We start from the raw sequence: 15,421 nt of genomic DNA, 5'->3' as shown, positions 1-15,421 counted from the left end.
AATTTGTTTATAATATGTCTCAATGAACTCTTCTTTGGGTTGAATTTTATTAGAGACCTCTGAACTTCTTGTACCTGGATGTTTGTATCTTTCTCCAGATTAGGGAAGTATTCAGCTATTTTTGAAAATAAACTTTGTCCTTTTCTCTCTTCTCCTCTGTAAATCTTGTTATGTAAATGTTCTCTTGATGGCCTCCCATAGATATTGTAGACTTTCTTTGGTCATCTTCATTTCTTTTTCTTTTTCTCCTCTGACTGGATGATTTAAAATGATGTCTTTGAATTTGCTTATTCTTTCTTCTGCTTTTCTAGTCAGCTGTTGAAGCCATCTATTGTATTTTTTGTTTATTGTTATTCTTCAGCTCAAAAATGTTTGTTTGGTTCTTTTTCATGTTTTCAGTGCCTTTGTTTAGCCTCTTCTTTCGTTGTTCTATTGTTTTCCTGATTTTGTTAAATTGTTTTCTGTGTTCTTTTATAATTAACTGAGATTCTTTAGAACCATTATTGTGAATTCTTTGTCAGGCAGCTAGTGGATCTGCAATTCTTTGGAGTCAGCTAATGGAAGTTTATTGTTTTCCTTTGGTGTTGTCATGATTCTCCAATTCTTCATGATTTTTATAGTCTTGAGAAAAGCATTTGAAGAAGCATTAACTTCAAATGCTTTTTTTGGGGAGAAGAGTGGTGCTCTCTGGCACTGGGTCCAGTGGCACAGAGTGCCAACTGTGGGTGGGGGTGCGTGTGGTGGGTCCAGGTTGGAGGGACACAGAGTCTTGTTAGCACAGGCAGCTGGGGGCTGTGATGTTGACACCTGCATGGTCCTTGGGGGCAACAGCTGTGGGAGGTCCACAGTGGCTGTGAACCTCCCACAGAGTTTTCTGGGACCTCAGCTGTGCCTCTTGCCTAGCATCTAGGGGCCAGGACTCACAGCAGTGGAGGCTGGGGTCGGTGTGCACACACTCTGCTGTAGAGGCTGGCTGTAGGCACAAGCATGGCAGCAGAGGCTAGCTGCAGGCTCATTAATGGTGGCAAGGGGTGGAGTCAGAGGCAGGGGCTGGGGTTGACTAAGGGCATGCATGTGGCAGTGGGGGCTGACAGCTTGTGCCTAACTGCAGGGGCCTGCTGCAGTCTGGCCACAGAGGTCAGGCCATCTGCATGTACGTGGGCAGTTGCAGGGCTGAGCTGGAGGCGTGTGTGCACATGCAGCCGCGGGGCCTAGCTGAGGGTGCAAACGTGATGCTGGAGTTAGAACCTGGGGATGGGGAGGCATGGCTGTGTGCAGGCACATGCATGGTAGCTGTGCTGGGTCCTTGGCTCAGAGCACTTGTAGAGGCAGCAGCTGGGGTGACTCCATAGAGGAGGGGTATTGGCTTAGGCACCCAGAGAATGCGATGGCCACTGGGGTGAGTCCCTGGGTCTGGTCTGGGTGACCATGGTATTGAACAGCTTAGGTGGTTTCAGGGACAGAGGAAGGAGAAATTAGAGGGCCAGGCACCTGGAGACTGTGAAGATGGAAAAAACTACAGGGCTTTTGCTGCTGCAGTGCTGGCAGTTGGTTTCCTCAGTTGTGAAAGCTGCTTGGTTCCTCTGCAGAAAATGGTGCTGGCATCAGCCATTGGTAACACCAAGGTGTTCTTGGTGGTGAAAACTGTGGGGAGCTGCACAGTGGCCAGGAGTGCTGTTGAGGTCCTCAGTACAGAAGTCTGCTAGAGTCCCGTGTTGAGCAGGCCACTAGGGGGCGCTGTGGCTCCCACCAGCATGGCTGATACTGACAGCCTGTCCCACTTCTTGGTTCCCCATTATCTCCGTATGTCTCGGCAATGCCAGTCCCCACGGAAATGTGAATGGAGTGAAACTGAAGCTGGTTGGGCAGTGTCCCAAAACACTGGGGAAGCTGATGGTACAGCCTGCTCTCATTATCCCTGAAAGAGGGTTATGCGAGCCAGGGAATTCCCTCTCCATGCTGAGCAGTGCTGGCTCGGGGGATGGGGTGATGTGGGCAAAATGGAATTGTTCTTTCCATCCTTTCTGTGTGGGTTTTTCTAGGGTTCTTTCTCCCACTAAAAGTCAGCTGAAGCCGACTTCTCAATTCTTCCAGAGTAATTTTTATTTTATTTTATTTATTTATTTATTTTTCAGACGGAGTCTCACTGACTTCCAGGCTGGAGTGCAGTGGCCTGATCTCGGCTCACGCAACCTCCGCCTCCCAGAATCAAGCAATTCTCCTGTCTCAGCCTCCCAAGTAGCTGGGATTACAGGAACGCGCCACCATGCCCAGCTAATTTTTGTATTTTTTGTAGAGACGGGGGTTTCCCCAGGTTGGCCAGGCTGGTCTCGAACTCCTGACCTCAAGTGATCCTCCCACCTCAACCTCCCAAAGTGCTGGGATTACAGGCATGAGCCACCGCACCCGGCCCAGAGTAATTTTTGTTCAAGGATAGTTGCCAAATTGTTGCTCTTTATAGAGAAAGGGAGGCTGGATCCCTTTCTCTGCCATCATGATAGGAAATAATTGGCTCTGTCTCCCATCTTACTTTGCTATTTGTTTCTCCTGGTCTGTATTTTGTTTTTTCTCTTTTCTTGCCTTCTTTTGGATTGACTTAGTAGTTATTTATCATTCCATTTTTTTTTCCTCCACTAGTCTGGAAGTTATCCACTCTGTTTTCTGTTCTTTCAGTGATTTAGTGATTTCCCCAGAATTCACAATATGCATTCTTAATTTATCGATGTCTAAAGGTAATCAGTACTTCACTGTCTCTCAAGATAAGGGCTCCAAAACTCTTTATATCCATTTACATGCATTCCTAACTTACATTTGAATGTTATATCATGTTTTTGTTTTGTTTTGTTTTGTTTTGTTTTGAGACGGAGTCTTACTTTGTCACCCAGGCTGGAGAGCAGTGGTGCAATCTCAGCTCACTGCAACCTTTGCCTCCTGGGTTCAAGTGATTCTCCTGCCTCAGCCCCTCGAGTAGCTGGGATTACAAGCATGCACCTCATGTATTTTTATTTCATATTATTTTGCTAAAATGCAAAGATATTATTGTTTTATTATATAGTTAATGTTCAATTAGATGTACTACTTCCTATTTATTGCTTTCTTTGATCTTTATTCTATCTTGCATCCTGGCCCTTCCATGAGGGATTTCCTTCTACTTGAATATCCTTTAAATTACTCTCTTTTTTTTTTTTTTTTTTTGAGACAGAGTCTCACTCTGTCGCTGAGGCTAGAGTGCAGCGGCACTGTGTCAGCTCACTGCAGTTTCCTGCCTCAGCTTCCCAAGTAGCTGGGATTACAGGTACCCACCACCACGCCCAGCTAGTTTTTATATTTTTAGTAGAGACGGGGTTTCACCATGTTGGCCAGGCTGGTCTTGAACTCCTGACCTCAGGTGATCCACCTGCCTTGGCCTCCCAAAGTGCTGGGATTACAGGCGTGAGCCACCATGCCCAGCCTAAATTATTCTTTAGTGATAGTCTGCTAGTGGCCAATTCCCTACTTTTCTTTTCTGAAAATATCTTTCACTGTGTTTTGAAATCTGTTGTATCTGGATATAGATTGCTAGCTTGGCAGTGCTTTTTTTTTTTTTTTCCTAGCACATTGAAGATAGCCTACTATCTTTCAGCTTTCTCTTTCTTTCTTTCTTTCTTTTTTTTTTTTTTTTTTTTTTTACACCAAGCCTCCCTCTGTCACCCAGGCTTTTGGCTCACTGCAACCTCCGCCTCCCAGGTTCAAGCAATTCTTGTGCCTCAGCCTCCTGAGTAGCTGGGACTACAGGCGCCCGCCACCACGCCTGGCTAATTTTTTGTATTTTTAGTAGAGACGGGGTTTCACCATGTTAGCCAGAATGTTCTCAATCTCCTGACCTTGTGATCCGCCCACCTTGGCCTCCCAAAGTGCTAGGATTACAGGCATGAGCCACCGTGCCCGGCCCCCAGCTTTCTTTATGGCTGTTGAGAATTCAGTTGTCAGTTTGAAGGTAATTTGTCTTTTTCACAAACAACCTTTCTTACCTTTTCAACTTTTTTTTTTTAGTTTCAGAGGGTACATCTGCAGGTTTGTGACATGGGTAAATTGTGTGTTGCTGAAGTTTAGGGTATGAATTATCCCATCACCCAGCTAGTGAGCATAGTACCCAATAGGTAGTTTTTGAATCCTCATTCCCCTCCGTTCTTCCTCCTTCTAGTAGTCTTCAGTGTCTATTGCTGCCATCTTTATGTCCATGTGCACTCAATGTTTAGCTCCCATTTATAAGTGACAATATGTGGTATTTGATTTTCTTTCTTTCTTTTTCTTTCTTTCTTTCTTTCTCTCTTTCTTTTCTTTTCTTTCTTTTTTTTCTTTCTTTCTTTTTTGAGATGGAGTCTCGCTCTGTTGCCCAGGCTGGAGTGCAGTGGCGTGATCTCGGCTCACTGCAACCTCTGCCTCCTGGGTTCAAATGATTCTCCTGCTTCAGCCTCCCGAGTAGCTGGGACTACAGGTGCCCACCACCATGCCCGGCTAATTTTTTAGTATTTTTAGTAGAGACGGGGTTTCACTGTGTTAGCCGGATGGTCTTGATCTCCTGACCTCGTGATCTGCCTGCCTCTGCCTCCCAAATGCTGGGATTACAGGCGTGAGCCACCACACCCGGCCGGTTTTCTATTCCTATGTTAATTCACTTAGGATAATAGCCTCCAGCTGCATCCATGTTGCTGCAAAGGACATGATTTTGTTCTTTTTCATGGCAGCATAGTATTCCACAGTATATATGTATCACATTTTATTTATCCAGTCTACCATTGACGGGCATCTAGCTTGATTTCATGTCTTTGCTATTGTGAATAGTACTGTGATAAACATATGAGTACATGTATCTTTTTGGTAGAACGATTTATTTTCCTTTGGGTATATAGACCCTGTAATGCGATTGCTGGGTTGAATGGTAGTTCCCTTTTAAGTTATTTGAGAAATCTCCAAACTGCTTCCCACAGTGGCTGAACTAATTTACATTCCCAGCAACAGTGTGTAAGCATTCCCTTTCCTCTGCAGCCTCACCAACATCTGTTATTTTTTGTCTTTTTAATAGCCATTCTGATTGGTGTGGCGAGAAACACACCAGTGAGCATTTTTTCATATATTTGTTGGCTGCATGTATATCTTCTTTTGAGAAGTATCTGTTCATGTCCTTTGCCCATTTTTTAAATGGGGTTATTTATTTTTTGCTTATCAAATTACTTAAGTTTCTCATAGATTCTGGATATTAGACTATTGTTGGATGCATAGTTTGCAAATATTTTCTCTCCTTCATGTTGAGTTTCTTTTGCTGTGCAGAAGCTCTTCAGTTTAATTGGATCCCACTTGTCTGTCAATTTTTGTTGTTGCAAGTGCTTTTAAGGACTTTTAATTCATAAATTATTTGCCAATGCACAGGTACCTTTTAACATTGTTTCTCTACACCTTCACTGTAATATATCTAATGGGGAATTCTTTTTATTTTGCTTGGGATTCTTTTGGCTTCTTGCATCTATGGATTACTTTTTTCATTAGTTCCAAAAATTCTCAGCCATTGTTTGTTCACATATTGTCTCTGACTCACTGGCCATGTCATCTCATTTGTTAGACCTTTTTACTATATCATCTAGGTCTTAGAAACTCTCATATTTTCTACCTATGTTCCTCTCACTCCTGGCCCCAATTAATCACCAATCTGTTTTCTATCATCATGGATTAGATTTGTCTTTTTTTTTCTTCAGAGTAAGTAGAATCATACTATATGCATTCTTATATCTGACTTCTTTCACTTAGCATGTTTTTAGTATTCATCTATGATACTGGATGTATTGGAGGTTCTTTCCTTTTTATTCCTAAGTATTATTCCATTTTATGATTATACCACAATTTCTTTATCCATTCTCCTACTCATAGGCATCTGAGTTGTTTCCAGTTTAGGGCTGTCTCAAGTAGAGCTGCTTTGAGAGTTCATGTACAAGTCCTTGTATGGACATATGTTTTCATTTATCTTGGATAAACACCTAAGAGAAGGATCATTGGGTCACTGGGTTATGTGGTAACAGTATGTTTAATTTCATAAGAATTTGTGGAACTGTTTCCAAAGTGGTTTTAAATCAGTTTTCCATTCTTACTAGTATGGTATGAGAGTTCTGGTTGTCCCACATCCTTGTCAATACTTGATGACATCAGGCTTTTTAATTTTAACCATTCTGGCAGATGTGTGGTGTGGTACGCCATTGTGATTTTAATTTGCCTGTTTCTCAGGACTACTAATGTTGGCTACCTTGGAAAGTGCTTATTGGCCTTTTACAGAGCTTGTCTTGTAAAGTATCTTTTCAAGTCTACTGCCCATTTTAAAAATCAGGGTTTTTTTTGGGCGGTGAAATTATTGAGTTGTAAGCATTCTTTATATATCCTAAATGCAAGTTCTTTGTCAGTTGTACATATTGTGGATATTATATCTCATTCTGGGGTTTGTCTTTCGTTAATGAAGCCTTTTGATGAAAAGACATAATTTTGATGATGCCCAATTTATCAATTTTCTTTCATGTTTTGAGCTTTTTACATCCTAAGACAGTTCTGTTTACCTCAAAGTTGCAAATATATATATATTTTTTGAGATAGGGTCTCACTCTGTTGCCCAGGCTGGAGTGCAGTGGCACGATCTTGGCTCACCGCAGCCTCTGCTTCCCAGGCTCAAGTGATTCTCCCGTCTCAGTCTCCCAAGTAGCTGGGACTACAGGCGCCCGCCACCACGCTTGGCTAATTTTTGTATTTTTAGTAGAGACGGGGTTTCACCATGTTGGCCAGGCTGGTCTCGAATTCCTGACCTCAAGTGATCTGCCTGCCTCAGCCTCCAAAAGTGCTGGGATTACAGGCATGAGCCACTGCGCCTGGCCAAGGTTGCAAAGATTTTTCTCCTGGTATCTTCGTTGACAATTAGTTGTCCACAATATGTTTCTGGGCTCTACTCAGTATCATTAGTTAACATGTCTATTTTTTTTAAACCAATACCTCCCTGCTTTGATTACTAAGGTATTATAGTAAACCTTAAAATCAAATTGTATGAGTTCTCCAACTGTGCTATTTTTTTTCCAAAATTGTTTTGACTATTGTAGATCTTTGTTCTCCAAGAAAATTTTAGAATTACCTTCCCAGACTGAGTGTGGTGGCTCATGCCTGTAATCCCAGCACTTGGGGAGGCCGAGGCGGGCAGATCACCTGAGGTCCGGAGTTTGAGACCAGCCTGGCCAACATGATGAAACCCTGTCTCTACTAAAAATACAAAAATTAGCTGGGCATGGTGGCGCACGCCTGTCCCAGCTACTTGGGAGGCTGAGGCAGGAGAATCGCTCGAATTCTTGGGAGGCGGAGGTTGCAGTGAGTGGAGATCGCACCAATGCACTCCAGCCTGGGCGACAGAGCGAGGCTCCATCTCAAAAAGAAAAAGAAAATAAAAATCCTGCTGTGGTGTTAATTGGATTACATCAAATCTGTAGATCATTTCTGAAACAGCTTTCCTTGCATTCCCAGTTGTGTAGAAGGGCCAGGAGCAAGCTTCTGCTTCATTTTTATTGTGAAGGTGTAGCCCTTTGAAGTGTCAGATTTAAGGGGGGAACTTCTATTCTGATCCTTATTTTGGGCAGGCTCTGGTGTTTTATATCTGGCCTCCATGGCCCCTTTTTGTATCTGAAAAGTCATAAAATTGGAAACTGCAGGTCCAGTTTGTTGTATTTGGCATACATCTTTGGGACAAAGTATCTTTGGAAGTCCCCTTTCTCCACTGCTTTGCCTGTACTTCAACGTTTGCCTGATAATTCCTTATTATCTTGTCAACATTTTTATTTTGTTAGAAGATTTAAAAATATCTTCCAGCCTTTTAAATTATTTCCAATGAGAAAATTGGTTCAAATCTCTAGCTTATTACTGGAATAGCATATAGTATTTTATTTTCTAAAATGTGATCAAACTCTACTTGCTTGCCTTTTGCTTTTATCAGTGAACCTTGGCAAGCTGTCCATTGCAGTTCTTACAGAGCAATGAGCTGAATTTTTTCTTTTTTTTGAGATGGAGTCTCGCTGTCGCCCAGGCTGGAGGGCAGTGGCGCGATCTTGGCTCACTGCAACCTCTGCCTCCCAGGTTCAAGCAATTCTCCTGCCTCAGCCTCCCGAATAGCAGGGACTACAGGCACGTGCCACCATGCCCAGCTGATTTTTGTATTTTTAGTAGAGACGGGGTTTCACCATGTTGGCCAGGATGGTCTCGATCAATGAGCTGAATTTTTAAGGATTTGTAGGAGTTAGCCAAGTGAAGAATGGTGGTGGGGGTGGAGTTGGTATTGTGTGTGAGGGGGTATGATGGGCCCTGACACGGTAAGTAGTTAATCTGGCCAGAACATGGAATGTGAAGAGGGCCATAGGGACATATGAGGCCAAAATGGTCAGCAGGGCTCACATCAAAAAGTCGAACCAGCAGTTGCTGTCACACAGCACGACTCCATGGGAACATTATGATCATAGTCTGTGTGCTCCCGGACATGCTGTAATAGGAACTTTAGAAAGTTGGCTTTTACCCGTTAGTCTCAGTGGAGAGGGAAGGTAGACAGTGAATAAGAAACCCCATCACTAGAGCAGAGACCACAGAGTCCCCAAGAAGACTGTAGAAAATGCTTCTCCTAGGCTCTCCCATGGTCATAAATTCTCCAGGATCACGCAAACGAATTCACGTCCCTGAAGGCGGGTGCCTTCTAGGATTCATCCCAGGCTCTATCTTACCCAGATCAGTAATGCTAAGCCAGTGATAGCCTTTTTTATCTTGAAGATAAGGGAAAAGGAGACTATCTCCTACTGGGCCAAATGGTTCGATTTGATTCAACCCTCTATCCCCAGGAATGCTGAAATACTTTTAAAGCTGATAAACCTAGGGAAACTGCCTCCTGACGCCAAGCCCCCTGTCAACCTGCTTTACAACCCAACCTCCATCTACAATGCCTGGCTCAGTGGCCTTCCCCAGCACATCAAAAGCATGGTTCTCCGCGAGGTGACTGAGTGCAACATAGAGACTCAGTTTCTTAAGGTCAGTAAACATAGCTGAGGGGGGAGCCTAGAGTTCCTGAAAGCCTTTAGCACAACAGAAATTTTAGCTTTTATTAGCACCAGCAAAAATCCTGGAAGCACCAGAATCATCTGTGGCTCTCAGTAATACAAAGTACTATAGTTTGCGGAATGGCCTTCCATGGATAATGCTAGGTGGATTGATTTTCCATGTCAGGGGGTTAGCTTGGACATCTGATTTTCTCAGTGATCCAGGGATTTTCAGGAGTTTTCCAGGGAAGATAGAATGTATACTTGTCTATATTTTTTTGTTATTGTTTAGTTCAATGACACTTTCACACTTCTTTGTTCTCTTTGCAGGCTAGCGAGGGCCCAAAGTTTGCATTCCTGTCCTTTGTTGAAGCCATGTCCTTCCTTCCTCCGTCTGTCTTCTGGTCTTTTATCTTCTTCCTGATGTTGCTGGCCATGGGGCTGAGCAGCGCAATAGGGATTATGCAGGGCATCATTACTCCACTCCAGGACACCTTCTCTTTCTTCAGGAAACATACAAAGCTGCTCATAGGTACTCTGACCTAGGCCCTACTCCTAACAATGACCCTGATCCCCTGACACCACTGGGACTCTTTTTTTGGGACAGGGTCCCTGTAGCCCAGGCTGGAGTGCAGTGGTGTGATCTCGGCTTGCTGCAACTTCTGCCTCCTGGGTTCAAGGGATCCTCCCACCTCAGCCTCCCCAGTAGTTGGGACCATAGGCGTGCATCACCACGCTCGGCTAAGTTTTGTAGCTTTTGTAGAGACGGGCTTTCGCCATGTTGCCTGGCTGGTCTCAGACTCCTGCGCTTAAGGAATCTGCCCACTTCGGCTTCCCAAAATGCTCGGATTACAGATGTAAGCCACCTTGCCCGGGTACCACTGGGTCTGCCACCAGCCCTGGTCTATGACCTCTACTTAGCCCTTGTCACCCAGCCCTGACTTCTAACCTTGATCCAGATCTCATGTTTTCTCCAGTGGGAGTCTTTTTGCTCATGTTCGTGTGCGGCCTCTTCTTCACTCAACCTTCAGGCAGCTACTTCATCAGACTGCTGAGTGACTACTGGATAGTCTTCCCCATCATCGTCATTGTCGTATTTGAAACCATGGCTGTATCCTGGGCCTATGGGGCCAGGAGGTGATGTCCTAAGCCCAGGTTCTCACAAAGCATGGGACTATAGGGAAGGGTGACCCCTTTCTTGTTGCCTCTACTGTCAACCCACCTAGTGTGACATAGGGACCCTTAATTTCAGAGTCTTCTGGGAAATCTTTTTATTCATTCATCCATTTTCACATATATTTTGGGTGCTGAATATGTGACAGGCACTATTTTAGTCATCAGGGATAGGGGCATTGAATAAAAGAAGTATTCCTGTTCTCAGAAAGCTTACATTTTAGTGGTCTAGAGAGACAATAACCAAATTAGCAAATAAAGAATAAAAACGTTGAAAATAAATACAGGCGATAGGAAGAATCAAAGGGTGAGGTCAGATGGCCCATAGTGGGAGTGTGTGTGGGCACCAAGTCACATACGACTTTAGGGAGGGCCCTTCCGATAAGGTGACATGTGAGCAGACTCCTGAATGATAGGAGGGAGGGAGTCATGACAAGATTTTGAGGAAAGTGCTCCCTGCAGGGAAACAGAAATTACCAAGGCCAGAGGAAGCATAATGCCTAGAGTTTTTGAGAAACAAGGAAGTCAGAGAGGCTGGAATAGAAGATATTAGGAGATGGGGCTAGAGAAGTGATGGTGGCCAAGTCAAAGGGTTTTGTAAGCCACGATAGGACTCAGCTTTGTATGCAGAATGGCAGATGAAGCATTGGAGGGTTTTGAGTAGGAGAATGACATTTTCAGGTGGGAGTGCCATTATTAGATTTGTTTTTTAAAAAGGTATCTATGGCTGCTGTCTGGAGAACAGACCAGGAAGAGTCAAGAGTGAAGCCAGGATAAGAGTTGGAAGCTATGTAATATTTCTTTTTTTTTTTTTCTTTTTGAGATGGAGTCTTGCTCTGTTGCCCAGGCTGGAGTGCAGTGGTGCGATCTCAGCACACTGCAACCTCCGCCTCCCGGGTTGAAGCAATTCTCCTCCCTCAGCCTTCTGAGTAGCTGGGATTACAGGCATGCACCACCACGCCCGGCTAATTTTTGTATTCTTAGTAGAGACGGGGTTTCACCATGTTGGCCGGGCTGGTCTCAAACTCTTGACCTTGTGATCACCTGCCTCAGCCTCCCAAAGTGCTAGGATTACAAGCGTAAGCCACCCCGCCTGGTGAAAGCTATGTAATATTTCAAGTGAGAGCTAAGAATGGCTTGGTCAAAAGTAGAAGAGTTGTGGATTAAGAGAAGTGGTCTGATTCTGGAAGGTAGAGCTACCTGGGAAAGAGAACAAGATAATCTGGGAGTGAGACCTGGAAGATATAACTGTGGAATGTAAGTCTATAGCAGAGGTAGCCAGGGCAACTCCGGGGGCACAGATGGTTAGTTAAGGAAGACTGGAGAGTTAGGGAAGGTGGCCTAGAGGAGGGGATGCTTGAGCAGAGCCTGGACAGATGAATAGGTGGAGATAGGGTGATGGGCACCCTAGACCAAAAGACCCCAATTGTATATTTATTGAGATTAAGAACATGTACTAAAGGAGACTGGATAGTTGGCTGAAATAAACTAGATAAGTTTCCCAAGGGCCAAATGCCACTTTCTTTTATCTGTGTTCAGTGCTGGATATCCAGCACTTAGAAGAGTTCCTGGTATAATTCAGGGGTGAAAGCCTCAGCATTTTCATCTGATAGTGGTTCTTGGAGTCAGTTTGCTCACTTATGAACTCATTTATTAACTCACCCAACAAACATTTTCTTGAGACTTTGTGTCAGGAAAGCCTTGTGGTACTGGGATATGAATGACTTACATTGAGATACTCTTCTCAAAGAGCTCAGAGTCCAAAGAGAAAGATGTATATAAGCAGAAAATCCCAGTACCCGGTGGTAAGTCTATAGTAGAGGTAGCCAGGGAAACTCCGGGGGCATAGATGGTTAGTTAAGGAAGACTGGAGAGTTAGGGAAGGTGGCCTAGAGAAGAGGATGCTTGAGCAGAGCCTGGACAGATGAATAGGTGGAGATAGGGTGATGGGCACCCTAGACCAAAAGACCCCACTTGTATATTTATTGAGATTGAGAATATGTACTAAAGGAGACTGGATAGGTGGCTGAAATAAACTAGATAAGTTCACCAAGGGCCAAATGCCACTTTCTTTTATCTGTGTTGTTCACTGCTGGATATCCAGCACTTAGAAGAGTTCCTGGCACATCATAGACATTCTCATATTTATGGGATGAATGAAAGAGACTTGGCCTTTCTCCTGAGGCCATTGGATACCCATGGAAAGTTCTTGAGCAGGAGAGGGGTGTTTGGAAAAGTTTCTTGGGTTAGGATAGAAGACAGACTGACTAGGGGGAAGATGAGAGAAGACAAGACTTGAGATGAAATGAGATTAGAGATACAATAGAATGTTTGAAAGATGCCAAGTTTGGGCTGGCCCTGCCTCCAAGGTGGTGAGGCCTAACTGGGCATCCCACACTCTGGTGGCCCTTCTCCAGGTTCCTTGCAGACCTGACGATCCTGTTGGGCCACCCCATCTCTCCCGTCTTTGGTTGGCTGTGGCCCCATCTGTGTCCAGTTGTGCTGCTAATCATCTTTGTGACCACGATGGTTCATCTTTGTATGAAGCCGATCACCTACATGTCCTGGGACTCAAGCACTGTGAGCCTCCCCCAGGACCCAGAACCCCTTTGGGAGTGGGGGCCAGACCTTTCAATTCACTCTGGGTGAAAGAACCCAGTCATCTCATTCTCTTACTGCCCGAAGACTCATGGGTTTTCTGCTTTGGTTCCCCACCCATCCTTCCCCTCCACAACTCTTCCTCTTCTCTTGGGGATTTTGATATTCTGAACCCTTTTCCCATCTCTCCACAGTCAAAAGAGGTGCTTCGACCATACCCACCATGGGCACTGCTCTTGATGATCACCCTTTTTGCCATTGTCATCCTCCCCATCCCTGCATACTTTGTATACTGCCGCATACATAGGATTCCCTTCAGGCCCAAGAGCGGAGACGGGCCTATGACAGCCTCCACATCCCTACCACTAAGTCACCAGCTAACACCCAGTAAAGAGGTTCAAAAGGAAGAAATTCTACAAGTTGATGAAACAAAGTACCCATCAACTTGTAATGTGACTTCCTAACTTCATTAATTTGGCTTCACATAACATACCCCTTAGAACAGATCCAATAGGCAACTCTTAATATCAGCTTGCAACTGTTGATCTCCCTGGATCCAGAACCACTTTTATTTCCAAGAGGAGGGGCATTCTTTGGGGGGGTTCATGGGGCCTGGACTTGCAGTCCCTTCCTGGGTCCCATCTTACTGGTGACCACCATCATTGTTTTCCCCATCCTCTTCCTCAACACACATACATGCACAACGCATATACAATACTAGTGATGTCTACCAGTCCTGCTACTTCTGGGGTGCCTGTCTCCTGGAATGGAGCTGGAGGAGCAATGCTGTTGGTCAATAAATCAGTCTACTGGAACTCTAAGGACTGGATGTAAGCAGATCTTTTTTTCCTATAGATGTCTCAGATGTTCAGTTTTCCTGTCACAAGGCTTCCAGTCTGTATTAGTTCATTTTCACACTGCTAATAAAGACATACCTGAAACTGGGAACAAAAAGAGGTTTAACTGGACTTACAGTTCCACATGGTTGGGGAGGCCTCAATCATGGCAGGAGGTGAAAGGCACTTCTTACATGATGGCAGCAAGAGAAAAAATGAGGAAGAAGCAAAAGTGGAAACCCCTGATAAACCCATTAGGTCTCATGAGACTTATTCACTATCACGAGATTAGGATGGAAAAGACCACCCCCATGATTCAATTACCTCCCCTGGGTCCCTCCCATAACACGTGGGAATTCTGGGAGATATAATTGAAGTTGATATTTAAATGGAGACACAGTGAAACCATATCATTCTGCCCCTGGCCCCTCCAAATCTCATGTCCTCACATTTCAAAAGCAATCATGCCTTCCCAACAGTCCCCCAATGTCTCAACTCATTTCAGCATTAATCCAAAAGTCCAAAGTGTCATCTGAGACAAGGCAAGTCCCTTCCACCTATGAGCCTGTAAAATCAAAAACAAGCTAGTTACTTCCTAGATACAGTGGGGGTACTGGTATCAGGTAAATACAGCCATTCTAAATGAGAGAAATTGGCCAAAACAAAGGGGTTACAGGGCCCATGCAAGTCCAAAATCTAGCAGGGGAGTCAAATTTTAAAGCTCCATAATGATCTCCTTTGACTCCAGATCTCACATCCAGGTCATGCTGATGCAAAAGGTGGGTTCCCATGGTCTTAGGCAGCTCCACCTCGTGGCTTTGCAGGGTACAGCCCCCCTTCCAGCTGCTTTCATGGGCTGGTGTTGAGTGCGGCTTTTCCAAGCTCAGGGTGCAAGCTGTCAGTGGATCTACTATTCTGGGGTCTGGAGGACAGTGGCCCTCTTCTCACAGCTCCACTAGGCAGTGCCCCAGTAGGGACTCTGACTCTGTGTGAGGGTTCTGACCCCACGTTTCCCTTCTGCATTTCCCTCCCTGGCAGAGGTTCTCCATGAGGGCTCTGCCCCTACAGAAAACTTTTGCCTGGACATCCATGCATTTCCATATATCTTCTGAGATCTAGGCGGAGGTTCCCAAACCTCAATTCTTGACTTCTGTGCACCCGCAGGCTCAACATCATGTGGAAGCTGCCAAGGCTTGGGGCTTCTACTCTCTGAAGCCACAGCCCGAGCTGTACATTGGCCCCTTTCAGCCATGGCTGGAGTGGCTGGGACACAGGGCACCAAGTCCCTAGGCTGCACACTGCATGGGGACCCTGGGCCTGGCCCACAAAACCACTTTTTCCTCCTGGGCCTCTGGGCCTGTGATGGGAGGGGCTGCCATGAATGTCTCTGATATGGCCTGGAGACATTTTCCCCATGGTCTAAGGGATTAACATTAGGCTCCTTGCTACTCATGCAAATTTCTGCAGCTGGCTTGAATTTCTCCTCAAAAATGGATTTTTCTTTTCCACTGCATCATCAGGCTGCAAATTTTCTGAACTTTTATGCTGTTTCTCTTTTAAAACGGAATGCTTTTAACAGCACGCAAGTCACCTTCTGAATACTTTGCTGCTTAGAAATTTCTTCTGCCAGATACACTAAATCATCTCTCTCAAGTTCAAAGTTCCACAAATCTCTAGGGCAGGGGCAAGATGCCACTAGTCACTTTGCTAAAACATAATAAAGAGTCATCTTTGCTCCAG

General features: G+C 44.8%; 1 protein-coding gene across 4 annotated transcripts in view; it reads left to right on the top strand.

The window, feature by feature from the left end:
* Window positions 1–13,666, top strand: part of SLC6A16 (solute carrier family 6 member 16) — a 45,737-nt gene extending 32,071 nt beyond the window's left edge. For 3 of the 4 annotated variants that reach the window (XM_034946175.4, XM_063600492.1, XM_063600490.1), the window contains 5 exons: window positions 8,880–9,066; window positions 9,405–9,606; window positions 10,052–10,211; window positions 12,665–12,827; window positions 13,040–13,666. In XM_034946175.4, coding sequence (XP_034802066.1) covers window positions 8,880–9,066; window positions 9,405–9,606; window positions 10,052–10,211; window positions 12,665–12,827; window positions 13,040–13,309 — 982 coding nt within the window. In that variant the 3' untranslated portion in view covers window positions 13,310–13,666. The remainder of the gene's footprint in view (window positions 1–8,879; window positions 9,067–9,404; window positions 9,607–10,051; window positions 10,212–12,664; window positions 12,828–13,039) is intronic. The other variant, XM_063600491.1, reaches the window with a different exon arrangement.
* Window positions 13,667–15,421: the final 1,755 nt, after the last annotated feature.

Source organism: Pan paniscus, chromosome 20 (assembly GCF_029289425.2).
Source record: "Pan paniscus chromosome 20, NHGRI_mPanPan1-v2.0_pri, whole genome shotgun sequence".
Lineage (NCBI taxonomy): Eukaryota > Metazoa > Chordata > Mammalia > Primates > Hominidae > Pan > Pan paniscus.
Note: the sequence above shows the minus strand (reverse complement) of the source record. Positions and strands in the feature narration are given on the sequence as shown.